This window comes from Erithacus rubecula (genome assembly GCF_903797595.1).
Source record: "Erithacus rubecula genome assembly, chromosome: 1".
NCBI classification, from domain to species: Eukaryota; Metazoa; Chordata; class Aves; order Passeriformes; family Muscicapidae; genus Erithacus; species Erithacus rubecula.
In genome coordinates this window covers 24782709-24802234 of record NC_136658.1, presented here as the reverse complement: position 1 = coordinate 24802234, position 19526 = coordinate 24782709, and the positions used below count along the sequence as shown (strand labels likewise).

Sequence of the window (19526 nt, the reverse complement as noted above, 5' to 3'; positions counted from 1 at the left end):
TGGAATTAAACAATTTTGATTAACATTCAGTTTCATCTGAATTAGTCCTAATGTTTTTTCCTAAGTAATTTTATATATCCTGCTATTAGTAATGGAATAGTCTTTAAAATTCACTTTCCCATTCAGTAGAGAGACTTATCAGGATAAGAGCACATAGGTTGTGCTAACCATTTGAAAAGAGCATACATTATTAATAATGTATTTTATTTATTTCTACAAATTATTTCATTACTATACAGTGTTACTCTCTAAATCATGTGGTAACATTATTTCATTATTTGCTCTGGTGCTGATGTAATGGAGCGCTCTCCATTTTTTTTTCCCCATTGTTTTGTAGCTGAAGAGATAAAAAAACTCCGGAAACAGTTGGATGAACTGCAAAAGGAAAATGGGAGATACATTGAGCTACTGAAAGCAAATGATATTTGCTTATATGATGACCCTACAATCCACTGGAAAGGAAACCTCAAAAACGCCAAGGTCTCAGTTGTTATTCCCAGTGATCAGGTTCAAAAGAACATCATTGTTTATTCAAACGGGACTCAGCCCAGTGGAAATAACCAGGGAGCGTCTGTGCAGGGAATAACGTTTAATGTTGGTCATAATTTACAAAAGCAAACAGCCAATGTTGTGCCAGTTCAGAGAACTTGCAACCTAGTGACTCCTGTGACCATTGCTGGTATTTATCCCACAGAAAACAAGCCATGGTCACAACCTACAGTTTCTCCACTGGCATCTGCTCCGACACCTCCAGCAGGTAATGTTCTCGAGCTCTCCACCCCGGAGAACGAGCGAGGTGTGCCCACCACTGCTCCTGCCAGCTCACAGAGCACACCTCGACCTGCAGCAGAACGGGAACTGCAGTGTTCTTCAAGTAATGCACCACAGATTGAGCAAAACACCCCCAAAAGCAAAAATGATGAGGAGGGCAATGAATCAACAAAGAAAACACTCCTCAGTGCCTCTCTGGAAGCCTCCCAAGATCAACAGGTGAATGCAACTTGCTCAAATACACACAATTCCAGGAGTGGCCTCCAAGAGGGCTGTGCCATTTCAGCCACAGACACAGCTTGTGTGCCACCTGTGAGACTGTCTACTGCAGAGAGCTGCTCTTCTGCAAGTCTCCTCAAAAGTATGGATGTGGTCAGCAGTGCTGGGATGCCTGTGACATCTGCAGCAGAAGGAGTTAAGGCTGTGACAGCAATAAGCACTGTGGCTGCCAGTCCCCTGGAAAACTGCTGGTCTTTTTCAGGCTCTTCAGGTGTTGGCACTTCAGACTTGAAAAACATGAGTAGCCTTACCCGGATGCCTTCAGCTGGGAACACACAGACCACATGGACGACTTTGCAGCTGGCAGGAAACACTGTTCAGCCACTGAGCCAGACCCAATCTGGGATAATGACTGCTGTCCTCAATGAGCCAGTCAATGGTCCTGGGACTGTATCTTCTACCCACAGCAGGCCTGTGACTACAAGTATCAGTTTGCATGCTTCTGTGCCTGGGGATGGCCAGTCAGCTGAACAGATTTTAGTTACCTTGCCCTCATGCCCACCCATACCTATACAGCCTTTAATCAGCCAGTCACAGGTTAAAGCTCAGGCTGCAGGAAATATCCTTCCATTAAACTCAGCTATGCAGGTGATTCAGATGGCTCAGCCAGTCGCCTCAGCTGTGACAGGAGCACCAGCTAACCAGAATGTCATCATTCTCCAGCCTCCAAACCCTGCTCCGTGCCCGCCCATTGTGAGGGCGGAAGTTCCCAGCCAAAATGTTAGTCAGCAAATTGTAATTATACAAGCTGCAAATCAGAATCCTCTTCCCCTCCTCTCTGCTCAGCCTTCTGCTTCTGTAAGAGTTCCTGTGAATGGACCGACTGTAGTTGCCAACTCCAGCGGCTCCATGCAAAATGCCTCTCTTCCACAGACTTTCGGAGGGAAACATCTTGTCCATATATTACCAAGGCCATCTTCTTTGCCCTCTTCTAGCTCTACGCAGACATTTTCAGTGACAATGTCCAACCAACAGCACCCTCAGACAATCTCATTAAATGGGCAGCTTTTTGCATTGCAGCCTGTGATGTCTTCATCTGGAGCTTCAAACCAAGCCCCTATGCAAATTATTCAGCCCACCACCAGTGAAGATCCAAATACCAATGTTGCCCTCAATACATTTGGAGCTTTAGCTAACCTCAATCAAAGCATATCGCAAATGGCTGGACAGAGCTGCTTGCATCTGTCTCTCAGCCACCCCACCAATTCTACAACTGTCAATAACCAGATTGCCACAGTCAACTGTGTGTCATTGCCAACTTCTGTGGCATCTTCAGTGCCTGCAGAGGTTTCGGTATTAACCAGTGCATCTAATTCCATAAATGCTTCCCCGCAAAAAGCGGCTACTGGCTTGCCATCCAGTGCAAAATCGAAAAGGACAAACAAAAAGCCAAGCACTAAGAAACACCAAGCAGTCAATAATAAAGTGTACTGCTCAGCAGTTCCTTGCAAAAATGCAGGGAAGGGGGACTGTGCTCCTGCGGAAACGGTGGCAAAGCCTTCAAATGGTAAAGGGCTGCCAGAAAAAACCCCAGCAATGTCACAGGCTGTAACCACATTGCAGGTGGGTGGCACATCTGCATCAAGCAGCGTCAGCATTTCTGACTCCCTTTCCAAAGAGGCTGTGAGCTCTGAACAGGCAGTGGAAACCCCCTCTGCTCCAGAGCCAAGCTCAGCAGAGGGGCCTACTTCCTCCTCGCTGGAGTCTGCAGTGTCAGAGCAGTTACTGCTTGCCCCACCGCCAGCCAAAGATGCTGCTCCTCACCAGCAGGCCCAGGAATCTCAGAGCCACCCACCAACTGCCTCTGAGTTGTCAGAGTCTCCCAAACCCTGCGAACCCCCCAACACCTTAACATCCTCTCGCAAAGAAGCACAGGTGACACATTTGCAGGTTGCAAATGGGACTTCTGCAGTACAGAGCAACACAACAGGTCCTACTTCCAAGGCAGGAATTATTTCGGAGTCCTGCAACGTTGCACAGGATTCCTCAGTGGTAATGCAAGATGCAGACTTGTTAGAAGGACAGGGTCTAACCAAAATGCTGTCTGATCTCACAAAAGAAAGAACTGCTGTGGAAAAAGCCTCTTCATTTGCTGTTCAGGGGGAGCATTCTAATTTTCCTATGGAAAACTCTAAATCAGCAGAATCAAATGTTGATTTGCCTGAGAAGCAGGAACTCTTGCTGATGAACACAGAAAGTGACACTCTCTCCCAGCCTCACTCCTGCATCTCTGATCAGGAAGTAGTGAGTGCTTCCCTTATCACTAGCAGGCAGGCAGACTCCCCCATGTCAACCAGCTCTGGCAGCAGTCGAGGCTTCTCAGTTGCATCGATGTTGCCAGATACCACCAGAGAAGACGTCACAAGCAGCACTTCAACCAGTACCTGCAACAGCTGCACATTTTCAGAACAGACTGATATTGTAGCTCTTGCAGCAAGAGCTATTTTTGACCAGGAAAGCCTTGAGAAAGGTGGAGGGGGAATACAGGTTAACACAAGGGATGTAATCTCTAAGTCTGAGGTTGCACCTTTGGAGAGAGAGCAACAGCCTTTTAAACCTCAGTCAGTAAAAGAAAACAATGCAGGGCCACAGGAAGCAGCCCCGAACAAATTCAGTGCTCATGACACAGCACCAACAAATGTTGACAGGCAGGTTGAGAAGCCAAGCTGCTCTGTAGGAGGTGTGGACACATCAAACACTCCTTTGCAGATTTCCACTTCTCAGACACCCAACATAACCAGTCTAAGTGTGAATAATCTGATACACCAGAGCCGCATTATCCATCCCCTGGTGAGTTGCTCAGGTTTATCCCAGTCTTCAGAGCCTGGAACTGTTCCTGCAACTGTGAGCCTTTCCTTTCCATCTAGGTCATACATCAATCCGTCCCCAGGACCTGCTCTGATGAGTGAATATGCTCAGGAACAATTGAATGCTATCAGGGCAAGCACCATGCAGGCTCCCCAGCTGCAGGAATCACACTTAAAGCAGCAAAACCATGAAGGTCGCAAAGACTCTGCCAAGAGGGCTGTTCAGGATGACCTTCTGCTTTCTACAGCAAAGAGGCAAAAGCAATGTCAGACAGCACCCATAAGGCTTGAGGGGATGGCACTGATGAACCGGACACCAGAGGGTATTGGTGATCAAACACAGATGCTGGTTAGTCAGATTCCTCCTAATTCATCCAATTCAGTGCCACCAGTGAGCAATCAAGGGCATGCTGATGGCCTCAATAGATTATTCCCACCCAACAGCAATTTTGTAATGCCAGCTTTAAGACAAACTGAAGTTCAGTGTGGTTCTCAGCCACCGCTTTCAGAGCAGCCAGGCCAGACAGGGCAACACTTGCAGCCAATTCAACATGTCCCTGCCCAAGGCATCTCTCACCTTCACAGCAATCACCCGTACCTAAAGCAGCAGCAGGCTGGGCAGTTAAGAGAGAGGCACCACTTGTACCAGCTGCAGCACCATGTCACTCACGGGGAAAACTCAGTCCACTCTCAATCCCACAGTGTCCACCAACAGCGAACGATACAGCAGGAGGTGCAGATGCAAAAGAAACGGAATCTCATCCAGGGAACACAAGCCACACAACTTTCTCTACAGCAGAAACACCACGGAAGTGATCAAACACGGCAGAAAGGTGGTCAGCCCCATCCTCACCACCAACAAATGCAGCAGCAGATGCAGCAGCACTTTGGAGCTTCCCAGCCTGAAAAGAACTGTGAAAATCCTGCAACAAGCAGAAACCACCATAACCACCCTCAGAGCCATATCAATCAGGATATTATGCATCAGCAGCAACAGGATGTTGGCAGCAGACAGCAAGGTTCCACTTCAGAACACGTATCAGGGCACAATCAGATGCAAAGACTTATGACCTCGAGAGGCTTAGAGCAGCAAATGGTATCCCAGGCTAGTATCGTAACCAGACCATCAGATATGACATGCACCCCACACAGGCAGGAAAGAAACAGAGTTTCCAGCTACTCTGCTGAGGCTCTCATTGGGAAGACGCCCTCTAATTCGGAGCAGAGAATAGGAATATCTCTTCAAGGCCCTAGGGTTTCTGACCAGCTTGAAATGAGAAGCTATCTTGATGTTTCTAGAAGTAAAGGGCTGGCGATTCATAATATGCAGGGCCGCTTGTCGGTCGACCACACAGTTGGCTCAGATGTGCAGCGTCTTTCTGATTGCCAAACATTTAAGCCCTCTGGACCCAGTCAACAGCCGACGGGCAATTTTGATGTACAGGCTTCAAGAAACAGTGAAATTGGCAATTCTGTGTCCTCCCTCCGGGTCATGCAGTCACAAGCATTCCGAATTGGTCAGAATGCTGTGCCATCTATAGAGAGGCAGAAGAGACTGCCCTACCAGCCAGTACAGAGTATTCCAACGGGGAATACCCTGCCATCAAGGGAAAATGAAAACACATGCCACCAAAGTTTCATGCAGAGTTTGCTCGCCCCTCACCTTGGAGATCAAGTTAGCGGAAGCCAAAGAGCAATCCCAGAACATCAAAGGAACACACAGTGCAGTGCCTCGTCTGCAGTTGAGTACAACTGTCCCCCAGCACGGGAGAGTGTCCACATCCGAAGGGATGGTGATGGCCAGAGCAGGGAAAGCTGTGACATGCCCATTGGGGCAATTAACACAAGGAACAGTTCATTGACTATTCCTTTTTCGAGTTCTTCTTCCTCAGGAGACATTCAGGGTCGCAATACAAGCCCAAACATCTCTGTACAGAAGTCCAACCCCATGAGGATGACAGACAGCCATGGAACTAAGAACCACATGAATACACCTGTTTCCAGCAATATGCATGGAGTGGTGAGGCCAACTCACCCTCACCCTGCAGTTTCTCATGGAAATGGCGAGCAAGGGCAGCCTTCTGTTCGTCAGCCAAATTCTTCAGTCACTCAGCGCTCGAGGCATCCTCTGCAAGACAATGGAGGTTCTAAAATACGTCAGCCTGAAAGGAATCGATCCGGAAATCAAAGACATGGGAATGTCTTTGACCCTAGTCTTCCCCATCTTCCTCTGTCCACCAGTGGCAGCATGATCCTTGGGCGCCAACAGTCCACAATAGAAAAGAGAGGAAGCATCGTCCGATTTATGTCTGATGGCCCTCAAGTGTCCAACGATAACACGACCCCTGACCAGCATACTCTCTCCCAGAATTTTGGATTCCCTTTTATTCCAGAGGGTGGCATGAATCCACCAATAAATGCTAACGCTTCTTTCATCCCACCAGTCACTCAGCCTAGTGCCACTCGGACACCAGCTCTAATCCCAGTAGATCCTCAGAATACACTGCCATCCTTCTATCCACCTTACTCTCCTGCCCACCCTACCCTCTCCAATGACATTTCTATCCCTTACTTTCCCAACCAAATGTTTCCAAACCCAACCACGGAGAAGCCAAGCAGTGGAGGTTTAAACAATAGATTCGGATCTATTTTGTCTCCTCCCAGGCCTGTTGGTTTTGCTCAGCCAAGTTTTCCTTTGCTTCCAGATATGCCACCAATGCATATGACCAACACATCGCACTTATCCAATTTTAACTTAACTTCCTTGTTTCCAGAAATAGCCACGGCTCTTCCTCCAGACGGCTCAGCCATGTCACCTTTGCTTTCCATTGCAAACACATCTGCTTCAGATTCTTCCAAGCAGCCCTCAAACCGCCCTGCCCATAATATAAGCCATATTTTAGGTCATGACTGCAGCTCAGCTGTATGAAAACTGGCAAACTGACTTCTGGTCTGATGTGTTGTTTATATATTTAAGAAGAAGGAAGCAGATCCTAGTGGAACCCCTGGAGAGACCATTCACAGCATCACTGTTTATTTGCCTAAATGTATGTATATGGTACTTTCTGTATTTAAATACACGTCGTATTTCCACCCACCTTACTGACTCTAAAGCACCAGTGCCTATAGCAATGCTTACTTACTAGGAATGGTAAGGATGCAACATTGAGAGCTGTGCAAATATTGGTTGTTGATTTTCCAACAATCAAGTTTGATGTCCGATTGTCCCAAGGTAAGGGCCGCCCTCAGTAATACACGGAGTGAGAGCATCCGTATGGGAGACAGGAAACAAGTGCTACAGGTGTCAGTTTGTTCCTGATGTGTTTACCTGAAACTGCAGAGGAACTTGGAATGGTTTGGGTTTCTCATTTTCCTTTGTAAAATATCTTCAGGAGCTTCAACACAGCCCAATGCTAATTGGAAAAAGCATTTGTTGTGCAGCTTTTTTCTGTCTCAAGCTTGTCACATACACTTGACTTAAGGCTGACCTGGTAAAAATTACTGTGTGCTCCCATGGTTAGCAATTAAAAATGCTGTTTTAGAAAATTTAGATTTCTTTAGCCCATGACTTTCTGTTTCTAAGAATCTTGTTTGGATCTGTTTCAACACTGGCTTCAGTTACTGCTGAACTCCGTCAATGTTTCAATGTAGCTCATGACTCCTGGTGCAGTCACAGAGTCAGCAGCCCCGTGTTTGTTGCCATTTCATTGTTGATTGCTGCAGGTTACCTCAGGATGGGTTTTGTACCTTGTTTAGCACCTTCTTAATGTCCTTTTGTTTTTCCCCTCTCTACTTTTCTTTAGCCCATACTCTAACACCAGCTTTCTGCTTTCTGTGAGTGACAGCCCATTGTTGTACCAGGCAGCACATGGGAGGAGGACTGAGCCTGTCACTTCCCACAAAATGAGTGGAGATTCCTGAGGGCACAGTTTTTACTTGATATTGCTGATAGGATTGAGCTTGAGTTAATATCAGTACTTTGCACTTGAATGCACCTTTTATCTAAACCTGTGTGTTTGTGACTGAAGGAGGAACATGGATGAACACGTATGTGTTGAGAGTGAAACACACAGAAAGACATTGGGATTTGAGGAAGGATGATGTGTTTGTAGATGCATGAGAGATGGAGCGAATGTGTGTGTGCTGGCCGAGTCTCCTGTACTTTCAAAAATTTTGGACCTAATTCTTTTAACGGAAAGGGAAGAATTAGGTAAATTTTATTTATTTAATGTCTCTGCAGTGTGCTTTTTCTTCTAACAGGGCAGAAATACTTGTCTTTTATATGTTTGGAAGTACCATTCTGGGTTTGATTCTTCAAACAACACAGTAAATTCAGGCTCCCTGGCATGCAATCATCCTCTGCTTGTTTTTGCTCACTAGTGCACCAACTTGTTGCTTCTGGGACCTGTCAGAAGCTCCTGGTAACGGCATGGGCATGAGCAGGCTCCCTGGGATTTTTTGTTTTGTTTTGTTCTTTTTGAAAGGAAGATATTTCTCCATGTCCAAGAACAGGACCCACAAAAAGGGACCTAGAAGAGTTCTCCACAGCTTGACTGCCCAAGACTTGGCTTTGCTAAGCCCTTTTACACTGATTCAGGAAAGTAAGGAGGCTTTAACATGAAAAATAATAGGGCTGTGTTTGTAGTCTATCCTGACAATGTCTCTGTTCTTGTAACCTGCAGTCTGGTGTTTTCCTGCAAGGTGAAGTAAAACAGGTCTGATCCTGGTTGGGAATCACAGAATCGCAGAATGAATTAGGTTGGAAAAAACCTTTGAGATCATCAAGTCCAATGCATGACCTAACCTAACACCTCCTCATCAACTAAACCATGGCAGTGAGTGCCACATCCAGTCTTTTTTTAAACATGTCCAGGGATGGCGACTCCACTACTTTCCTGGGCAGACAATTCCATTGCCCCATCAGTCTTTCAGTGAAATTTTTTTTTCCTGACATCTAACCTGAACTTCCCTTGGCACAGCTTAAGACTGCGTCCTCTCATTCTTTCACTGGTTTCCTGGGAGACCAACCCCCACCTGGCTACACCCACCTTCAGGTAATTGTAGAGAGTGATAAGGTGTCCCCTGAGCTTCCTTTTCTCCAGGCTGGACAACCCCAGCTCCCTCAGCCATTCCTCACAGGGTTTGTGTTCCTAGCCCCTCACCAGCCTCATTGCCTCCTCTGGATGTGCTCAAGCATCTCAATGTCCTTCCTAACATGAGGGGCCAGAACTGGACACAGCACTCAAGGTGTGACCTCACCAGTGCTGAGTATAAGGAAAGAATGACCTCCCTGACCCTGCTGGCCACACTATTCCTGATACAGACCAGGATGTCATTGGCCTTCTTGGCCACCAGGGCACACTGCTGGCTCATGTTCAGTCAGCTGTCAGCCAGTATCCCCAGATCCCTTTCTGCCTGGAATCATGATTTAATTCAGGTGGAACTTATCTTAAATGGTGCATCAGTTCTCTGTTTCATACACGTAATTGAGTATTTCAGGTCACAGCACGACCGTTTCTTTCTGCCACATTGCAGTCACCAAGTGGCAGCCACTGGCCTTTGCAGGGGGCAGGGGTTATGAATGAGTCAGTTTTCAGCCTCAAACCAACTAAGGCAACTGCAGGTCTGGGTGTGCCCTGGTGAGACTCGACCAAAGAGGTGTCTGTAGTGCAGTAGGTCTCAAAGGTCTCATCACCTTAGGTCATGAGTTTTGTAACAGTGACTGTTCCATGGTTCTGGATAGGGATTGAAGCAGCAGCCACTCTGTGTATTACACACTTTTCTCGTCTTTGAGGAGGGAAGCAAATGTGATTTAAATGGAATTGTGTGTGTAGCAATGGGTTTGGCTTTCAAGACAAACTAGTGAAAAATTAAGCCCTGGCTTCTAGCATGCTTATCATTCCAGACACTCACAGAAAACCATATTAGTTTCCTCTGATGGGAAAACTACACTATTTTATGATGTCTTTTAAAACTGGAGAGAGCTTATTAACTTAAACCTGTTACAACACTTGAATGTCCACTGATCCACTTGGCCAGATAGGATTCATCCCAGAGTACTGAAGGAGCAAGCAGGACATACAGCAGGACCCTGCTCAATCTTCTACAAAAGATCTGGGAGTCTAGACAGGTCCCTGCTGACAGGAAGGTAGCTAGTCTTATTCCAATCTGCAGAAAGTGCATGAGGGAAGGACACAGGGAAGTACAGACTGTGAGAGTCTGGGTTCCTGACAGAATTATGAATATTATACGGGATACTGTTGAAAGGAGTTTAAGGAATAATGCAACCATCAGGCATAGGCAATGTGGGTTCATTAAAGTCCTGTCTAGCTAATTTGATACTCTTCTGTGATGTCACCCACCTCATGGGTGAAGGGAAAGCAATGGATGTAATTTTTCTGCATTTTAGTAATGCTTTGGATACTGTCCCTCACAGCGTCCATCTGGACAAGCTGTTCAGCTGTTAATGGGATTAACAGATTCATGGTATGGTGGGTGAAGAACTGGCTGAAGGGCAGAGCTCAAAAGACTTACAGTGAGTGAGGTTACATCTGCCTGGCACTTGATCACCAGCAATGCTGCATGAGGCTCAGTTCCAGGGCCAGTTCTATCCAATGTATTTATCACTGATATGGATGCAGAAGCTGGACACACCATTGGCAAGTTTGTTGATGATAACAAACTTGGAGGTGCTGTTGACAGATGCTTTGGGGAGGGATCTGGATAGACAGTCAATGTCCTTGCTCTCTGGAGCTTCCTGACAGGGGAACTGCAAAGGGAGGTGCTGATCTCTCATCCCTGGGATCCACTGACAGGACATAGGGGAATGGCTCAAAGGGGCACTAAGGGAGGTTCAGACTGAACACTGGGAAGGAGTTCAGGAGGGTGTTCAGGCACTGGAACAGGCTTGCTAGAAAGGTGTTTGATACCTCAAGCATGATTAAGAGGCATTTCACTTGGTCATGAAGTAGATGGAGGCACTCCAGGCAGTTGGAGTGAATGATCACTATAGATCCCTTTCTACTGAAATATCTGTTCTATTTTCATATTCATCCATATTTACTGCTGTTGTCTCAAGGTTAAATGCAGTCCTCAGTATTCACAATAGAATATGTCAACTGTGATTTTATTTGGTTTTATTTCATGCTGCACATCATTTTCTGAAGAGGCAGTAACTGTCAGTAACTTTCACATGCCCCTTTCTGTTTACAAAGACAACCAAAACCAGCACCTCCTCACTCACAGAATGCCTACAGTGCAGGGAATCACAGCACAAGCATTATAGCCATACAGTGACTGTTGGGATTTTGCAGGAGCTGCATAATTTTGCAGTGTGGCTGAGAAGTACTTACTGTGTGACCTTTGGTCTTCTCTGTATTTTGTTGTGACAGGGTACTTTGTCATCCTTCTTAGGCCTTTTTCTGAAACTTCATAAGACCAGGATGGAGAAATGTAATTTCATTCCCCTCCCTGAACATGGCAATTTCAGTTGAAGCTCTGTGTCTCTTTACATGCTGTAAATGATGCTAAATGATCCCATGGTGTTGGTGTGAGATCAGGAGACTGCTGTGACAGGAAAAGTAGGCATACCTCTCTGTGAGGTCATATCAACACATTCATCCAAATTCTGATACTTGCTCTGCTGACTGGCCTCTAGATAACTTTAATTAAAGAAAAATTGCATCTGTTGTGTAGCCTTTTGGTGTAATTGACACCCAAGATGGGCTTTGAATGTTGAACCTGGCCTGGTCCTCTGGTTTGAGAGCAGCTGGTGAGTTTCTGCAGATAGAATGATTCTGGTTTTCTTGTTATGAAAATCATTTGACAAGCAAATACATTTTCTGCAGCAAGCATCAATGACATAAATTTTCTTTTTTTCCTGAGGACTACCTGGGAATTAACAGTTCCTTTGTTTTTCAAGGTGTACTTGGAAAAGATTTTGTGGGTTTAGCTGTGGATCATTAGCCTGAGAATGGCATTTTCTCTTCCATAATACTTTTTTTGAAGGTTACTTACACAGGATTTGTTTTGGCTTTGAAGGAAGGAAAAATACCCAGTACCCCTTAATTTAGAAAAACCAGCAGTGGAAGGGAAGGGTTAGGCAGTAACTCTGGGGTAGGACAGCCACACCTGACAGGCATTGTGTGGCTGTGGACTTCAGCTTGGCCTAAATGTCTTCAACAAATAACAGTAAATAATATTGGGCTGGATTGTATGAATGTCAGTGTAGTCATATTAATCCCTTAAACAGCCTGGAAGAGTAAGAGCAGAGAGAGACTCATTTGAAAGCAGGCAATAAAATAGTAATGTGTTAGTATTTATATACCTTTTTCTTGAGAGAAAGGACCTCATTTAGGAACAGTTAAAGAAAATGAGAACTGATGTGATTTGAGCTGGGGGCTGAGCCTGACTAGAATGAGTTTTCCAGCTCATACTTCCAGCCTGCCACTGTGCTGCTGCCCAGGTGGAAGAGCATCTCTCTGAAAAAAAAAGTAAAAGCACAGTGCTAGTCCCAAGCCTCCAGAACTTTGCACAGATTTCCTACTGCACTTTAAAGCTGTGCTGCTGCTGCTTCTGTGGTTGGTGTCTGTAGTGCTGTTGCAGGAAACAAGTCATGTGGCAGGGCAACTTGCAGAGGGCATGGCTGAAGAAGAGGGGCCATTTAATTATTTCTGGTCTCCTGCTGTCCTTCCATCTTTTCTGAGGTATTTGTGCAGTCCTGGCCCAAGGACTCAGTCAAACTCCTGCTCTTTCAGGATGACTATGATAAGAGCTGTCACCTTTTGCTGTTCCCCTAGTAAGTTTCATGCTCATTACTTTAATAATGATCCCACATCCCCTGGCAAGAAAATAGCATTGAATATGTTTATACCAAATCACTCAGATTTGTTTTCTGATACAGTGCTATAAGAAGATCCATTCTTTGCTATCACCTGACCTGTTACCACCTACTGCTGTTCCCTTCTCCCACTGCCATGATCCAGCACGGGTAGCAGACACAGGTTTGTGTAAGGGTGTTTTCAATTTCCTGCTGCCTCTGCAATCTGTAAATTGGAAACCTCAGAGCACCAAGGCTTTATTGCCACCGAGAGAAGTCTACTCTGTGAACTGGTGAAAGATTTAGCAAAAGTTTTTGGTCCTAACAATACAAATTCATACTGTCTGCTAGAAAGCCCTGCTTAGTTACACAGACACCATTTATTATGCGCTGCTACCAGTTTTTCTGAGATAATTTTTTTTTAAAAGGCTTTTGTTTTCTGCCTCACCAGAAGTATCTTTATGAGAACATTTCCAAGTTTGCAATATGTGCTGCTGTTCTGGCAATCAGGAGTGTGAAACAACAGAGCTTGTGGGGGGTTGGATCCTGTTCCCTGCCTGCTCACTGTGAGAAGGGAAGCAAGTATGGATTTTGCCACAGGAGATTAATCAAAGATGCTGTTGTCCTCCACAATGTAAATTACTTATATTCAGTCCAGAGTATTCTGCTGTGCTGCTGTTCTATACAGCTGTAAATAACTTGGATATGGTCCCAGTGGAAAGTCCTTACTATTTTGTAATGGAAAATAGGAACTCTGCAGTAGAAATCTATAATGAATGAACAGGAACATCATCTTCCAGTTGTAAATAAGATCTTGCTCTGTTTATTTTGACATCTTTTTACAAATATGTTGTATTCAGGTGTAAATATCCCAAACCATGATCTTATTCAGAGTTCTGAGATTTCTATTGTTAAATGTAATACTTTGTTTAATAGTTGTAATAATTATTTGTATAGATATGAACATGATAGTATTTTATTAAAAAAAGGAGAACAACACTCTTTGAATATTGTGTTCCTGTTGGTACTGCTTCTTTCTCCACGGAAAGCTATGCCATTCACTCTTAAGTAGAGGTAAAAATAAAAGCTTTGCTTTGAGACTGGGGATTTACAGTCAGAATTTTCCACTGATATACATTCTCTGCATATAGCAGAGTAATGCACCATATTAGTTAGAGATCTAAAACTACATAATTCAGAAGAAATAAATACTGATTGTGTAGAATCTAAAAATTACATGGCAGGTACTCTCTCTGCCCTAGTGACAGCGATCACTGTTGAGATAGAACTTAATTTTATAAAATGGTTCTCATCACAGTCCCCTTGCATTGATTTGGAAGTGGTCTAAGACAGTTGTTTTGTCACCATTTGAAGCTAAAGGATACAGTACAGAGCTGTACAGAGACCCATTCAAGGTAAGAGCTTTTGTGGGAAATTGCACAATACTGGTTGACAGAATTACTAGGAAATAATTCTTTTCAGGGGCTCTAGAACACCTAGCTTGTAAACTTCAAAATTCTTGCAGGTGTGGAAGTTACCTTTAGGAAAGGTCTTAATTTTTTTAAAAGGCTGAAATTTAGTATTAAGACAGAGGGGCTTTTGTTCCTTCAGTGAAAGCCAGTATACAGTTCAGTCATAGCAGAGGGGAGGGGAAACAGGACACTAGGGAGCTGCCTTCCTCCTTCACTGCAGTGCATTCCCCCTGCCTTGGCTGCTCTTCTGCCAGTCCAGAGGGAGAGTTGTAACTGCTCACATGACTCTGGTAGTTTTCCTAACCTGTGAGGGGATACTGGTATTGTACAGAAGCTGTTTTCTTCTCCTTTCAGTTGTACTGGGCAGAACAATTTTACCTACGTTTCCTGAGAAAACAGGGAATATATGGAATGTAAGGAAGAAGTTTTTTACAGTGAGAGTGGTAAAACACTAGAACAGATTGTCCAGAGGTGGTGGATGCACCATCTTTAGAATGGCCTAGTTGGTGTTGGACAGGGGTTTGAGCAACTTGTTCTAGTAGGTGTCCCTGCCCATGGCACTGTTATTTCCCTTTCAGGAGTTGTGACAGCAGCTTATCCCGAGCATGGGCACAGCAGTGGGAAGCAGGGACTCCACTATCGGCCCATGGCAGCAAAAAGGCCCCCTCATCTCCCAACACAATTCCATGATGCTGCTCTTCTTTCACCCCTACACATCTCTCCCTCTGTGAGCAGAGAAAGGTGAGAAAACAACAGCATGAACCCTACAAATCAAGGAATGAAGGTCCTCTATGTACCCAGCAAGCTGGCCTGGAGGACAGCAGCACACAACTGCATTTCTGGGCACTGCAGAGCCAAGTGTGCCTGGGACAGCTGGGAGCACAGAGTGCCTGCGTGCTCAGCCAGACCCCCCAGCAGCCACAGCCAGCAAGGGGTCAGGCAACCACAAAGTGGGAGAGCTGAAGCATGAACAGAACCCAGCAGGCAGGGAAAAGCTAAGAGGAAACTTTAAAAATGGATGCAGCAAGCTGGAAGCAGCAGGGAGATGATTCCAACCCTTCCTCCCATCTCTCAAGCTTGAGGTGCTTTTCCTTGTATTTAATTGAATTATGTCATGGTTTTCTGTTCGTTCTGTGCTGTTTTCCAGCCTCCCTCTCCCTCCCTGCTACCACTTTACCATTCCATGCTGTGCTCATCTCTGCTCAGCCCAGCAAGCCCATATGCTGTTCTACCTCCTACATCGAGACTTCCAACTGCTGTTCAACATTTTTTTCCTCACATTTCAATTTAGAAAAGATAACCAGCTTCCTGTCTAGAAACAAATACAAGCTTGGAACAAGGTTTGAGACTACAGATTATGAGAACACAGGGAGAAAGTATATTTTATACAAATGTGTCCCCAGAACTGGACAAATGTGGGGACACAAAGGGCCTCCTCTACCGACACTTCACAGCAGCACAGCTCTGCTTGGAAGATGACTGGCAGCTTCTTGTGTCATTCCTCCTCTAGCCCTCTTCTCACCCTGCCCAAGGGACTACAGTGACAAACAACAGTGTCTGTTCTTACTCTACATAGCCTCACAAAGGAAACTTGGTTAAGAGAACAAGCAGGTCATCCACACCTATGCCCCAGAAACACCTGTGACAGTCCCAAGAATGGCAGTAGTCGTGTGACACCACTGGGCATCCCTCTGCCCTGACTGCTGTCTCAGCAGCTGCTGAGAGCAGGAGCAAGAAGAATTTAGATCAACTTGCAGAGCAGGGAACCAGGAACATCCATTTTATTGACCTTCTTGGCAAACTACAGCCAAGCTGGTGCAAAACTCTTCAAGGAGATACAGACTCTTGGAGTCAAACTTCACCAGTCATCTGCTTTAGTATGCAGAAGTGGAATGAAACCTTTGCATTACTGGCTACATGCACATACAAAGTCAGATTGCTCAGGCAGACAAGAATAAGGACAGCAGGCCTCAAAGAACACTCTTTAATTGTGAATTAACAAAACAGGTCCCATTTTAGATGCAAGGCCTGAAATAATCCACACCTTATTCTTGTGGGTTTTTTTTTTTTAATAACTAATAAACTGGAAAGAATGCAGAAGTCATTAAAAAACTCATTTCACATTCAGACAAGTTTGGAGAAGAAAATTTGGTCCACATAGTTAGCTAAAGAGCTCAACACTAACTGCCCCAAAATCTCCTTCACCCTCCGAGCCCATAAGGGAACCTGCTTTGCCAAGTTGTCCAAGGCAAGCTCGTGAGAGGAGAAAGTCTGAGGCTGCTGGAAAACCTCCCTGTTCCACCCTGCTCCTTTGGCAAGGCATACAGCAGCAGCCAAGGGCTGCCACATGAGGCTGTGGCTGTCCTGTGCCTCTCTCAGGGTTGCTTGAGGAGAGTTCATGTGATGCCATAACAGAGACCAGTGCACTGCCAAATGCCAGCACTGGAGCTGCCAGAGAAGTGTGGCTGTTCAACAGGAGTGACTAAGAGGCTGCAGAAGAGCAACATAGAAGGCTCTGAGTCTGGCAGAGCCCTCACATGCAGCTCCAGTTCACCACCTGTCACCAGTACTGCAGCCTTGGTACCATGGCTCCCCACTAGCTAGGGAAGGAGTCTCTCCAACAAAGAGGAAAAAAGAAAGCACAGTGCCCCCACTGTCACCTCAGTTTGGAGTCCTTTGCTCCCTCATCTGCTGCAGTACAGGAACCAAATGCTCTACCAGTGCTGCTGAAGGGACTCTGAGGGCAGCAGGGTGCAGGCATTAACTCCCAGTGCAGGAAGATTTGCATGGCACTTCTCAAGTCTGCTTGCCAGAGAGGAAGTGGAGCACATAAGCAGGAAGGAATGGAAGCAAAGGTTTCTAACATGCCTTCCTCCTGTTTCCTCCCTGCTCACTGGCTCCAGCACCCACTGCACCCACAAGCCAGAGGGCTGGGCACTGGCCTTGGCCTCTGGATCAAGCTTGCTCCAGAGGATGCAGCAGGAAAGGAGTAACATCATCTTCCCTCCTGGTCCCATCTCAGCTGCCACAGCACCCCTTCATGCCTGCTGTAGGATCTGGTTTCCCTGCTCCCACTGGTCTGTTGGCTGTGGTAACAGGCTCATTCTCCACAGACACCAGTGCCCAGTGCTTTTGGCTGAGCAGTTTGGGACACCGCTGTGCCCCTGTCCCTGGGGACTCAGAACACTGGGATCTTGTCCCTCCGCACCGTATCCAGGTCATCATCCAGGGTCAGCAGGACCTGAGGAGGAAAGTGCAAGCCAGATTCAGGTGTTGTTAGCCAGGAAGTCTTCCTTTCAGATCTCCAGGCCCTGCCATTATGGGAGGTATTCACAAATCCATGAGTCATTGGTCACAACAGCAGCTCCTCAGCATCCCCACAACAGCCCCAGAGGGAATTTGAGGCCAGGAGGCACTGGGAGAGTAAAAAGCTAAAGGAAAAAGCCTGATCCCTGATCTCACTGTCAAGGAGCATCCCACTGTGAAGGATGTCTGGAGGTAGAGCCAATCAGAGGAGTTGGGGCACTTCTGTGGAGTTCTGGAGCAGTTACAGCTCCATGTGGATAGAGGGGAGAAAAGTGAAAGGAGAGGGTGAGGCCATCCAGCAGTGGGAGGCTCAGCAGCACTCACTAGAAAGGAGAAGAACAAGGCAGCTGCAGAGAGGAAGTGCCAGACATCATGGTCATCAAAGAATCCCAGCAGGATACACGGCCGGTTCTTTTCCCGGGACTCTGCTGGAGTCTCCTAGGAGGGAGGCAGAGGGTCAGCACCTGATATCCACCCATACTGGGCCCTTGCTGACCACACTAGACCCTATGATCCCCATAGGGTCTTAACCCTCCAAGCAGCATCCAGGAAAAGGTGCTGTGCTGGCCAAAAACGTGGCATGGGCAGGCCAGAAACAACACAGATTGGACTTCAGATTGGATCTGAGAGGACCACAACCCACATGCAAGGGGAACCCTCTGGTCAACACATGTGAGGTCCTGCAGAGCACAAGTTGCACAGCCTCCACCAGACCACTCTACAGTAAGGCAAAGCCCCTCACTTCCATGGAAATGGATGTGACATCCTGTTGGAAGGTATCCAGTCAGGATTTAATGGCCTTCCAGGTCACCAATAGCCCTAACAACCCCAGGCAGGTTGACCTGGTTGACTCCAGGTCTGATCCAGGGATGTCTTCCAACAGCACTGGTCAAGATTTTCCCAGTTTCCCTTCCAGATCCCCAGTTCCTCCTTTGTCCCCTAGGAAAGATCAGTCACCTCCAAATCACCTGGTTATAAACAGCCTCTACATAGCTACAGTCATTTTTGGCCCAGGACAGCTTTCCATGCTCCCTTCACAAGTCTGCTAAATGAGTTGAACCCTTTCAGCTCCCCATGAGCAGCCCAAAACTCTTCTCCAGAGTCATTTTTGTGCAAAACAAACACCAGGAAGAAAAGTTGATGAGAAAGAGATGGACCAAAGAACAGTAAAAGGGAAATTTACCTCCCAGCTGCTGAGGGTCTGGAAGAAGAAGTAGAGGGCAGCTGCCCACACCACAGCTGTGGCCACGATGCAGAACATGGGGATAGGCAGGAGCTTCTCAGAGCTGCGGAGCTGCAGACAGGGACAGACCCTGAGTTCTTTCCAGGGGACAGTGCCATGCACAGGGCTCACACACCAGCCTGTACTATCTGCATTTGTGAAGAGCAGCCCACCCCCCAAAGACACAGCTCAGCCACCGCTGAAATGGCTATATACCATCCCTCCCCAACACCCTGTCCCACCCAGATCCCCACAAAGGGCCTTCCACATCCCTCTGAGCACCACAGGAACCCAAACTGCAGCCAGATAAAAGGCCCATCCCTTTCCCTTTGGAGACAGGGTCCTCAAGGACAGCTGCCTCCTGTTACCTTCATGATGATGTAGAAGGCCAGATACAGCAGCAGGTTACAAATGAAGATTCCTAGTATGTAGGAGGCAAAGTCTCTGGGCCGAAACAGCAGACCAAAGATAGCACTGAGAGAGAGGATAGAAGGGATACCAAGCAGCTTCTGTCACTGGGGACAGGGTACATCCCAAACTGACAGCCACACACTGTTCTACCCCCCCACCAGGACTGTGGGACACAACACCAGTGCCACAGGTTCCCAGTTCCCTGGAGGAAATGCACTGTTGGCCTCTGATCCCAGCCAATGAAATTTAGCCATAGTCAGCTGCTGAAGCAACTGGAGACTCCAAAGGACAGGCAAAAGCCCTGGATTGCTACCAACCCATGGCCAAACTTGGCAGGATCTGGCCCTAGAACATACATTTGGTAGAAGGCATGTCCCTGAGAAGCAGCTTTAGTGAAAAGCATGAGCCTGGGGCAATGATTTTAGGTCTCATCCAAGAGC

At 46.5% G+C, this 19526-nt stretch overlaps 2 protein-coding genes across 4 annotated transcripts in view; one reads left to right on the top strand and one right to left on the bottom strand.

The window, feature by feature from the left end:
- Nucleotides 1-14236, top strand: part of USF3 (upstream transcription factor family member 3) — a 34186-nt gene extending 19950 nt beyond the window's left edge. For both annotated transcript variants that reach the window (XM_079306184.1, XM_079306185.1), the window contains exon 6: nucleotides 338-14236. In XM_079306184.1, coding sequence (XP_079162310.1) covers nucleotides 338-6786 — 6449 coding nt within the window. In that variant the 3' untranslated portion in view covers nucleotides 6787-14236. The remainder of the gene's footprint in view (nucleotides 1-337) is intronic.
- A 1881-nt stretch (nucleotides 14237-16117) lies between these two features.
- Nucleotides 16118-19526, bottom strand: part of SIDT1 (SID1 transmembrane family member 1) — a 39741-nt gene continuing 36332 nt past the window's right edge. For both annotated transcript variants that reach the window (XM_079306252.1, XM_079306253.1), the window contains 4 exons: nucleotides 19044-19149; nucleotides 18637-18747; nucleotides 17778-17891; nucleotides 16118-17388 (listed from right to left, as the gene is read on the bottom strand). In XM_079306252.1, the coding sequence (XP_079162378.1) occupies nucleotides 17326-17388; nucleotides 17778-17891; nucleotides 18637-18747; nucleotides 19044-19149 (394 nt within the window). In that variant the 3' untranslated portion in view covers nucleotides 16118-17325. The remainder of the gene's footprint in view (nucleotides 17389-17777; nucleotides 17892-18636; nucleotides 18748-19043; nucleotides 19150-19526) is intronic.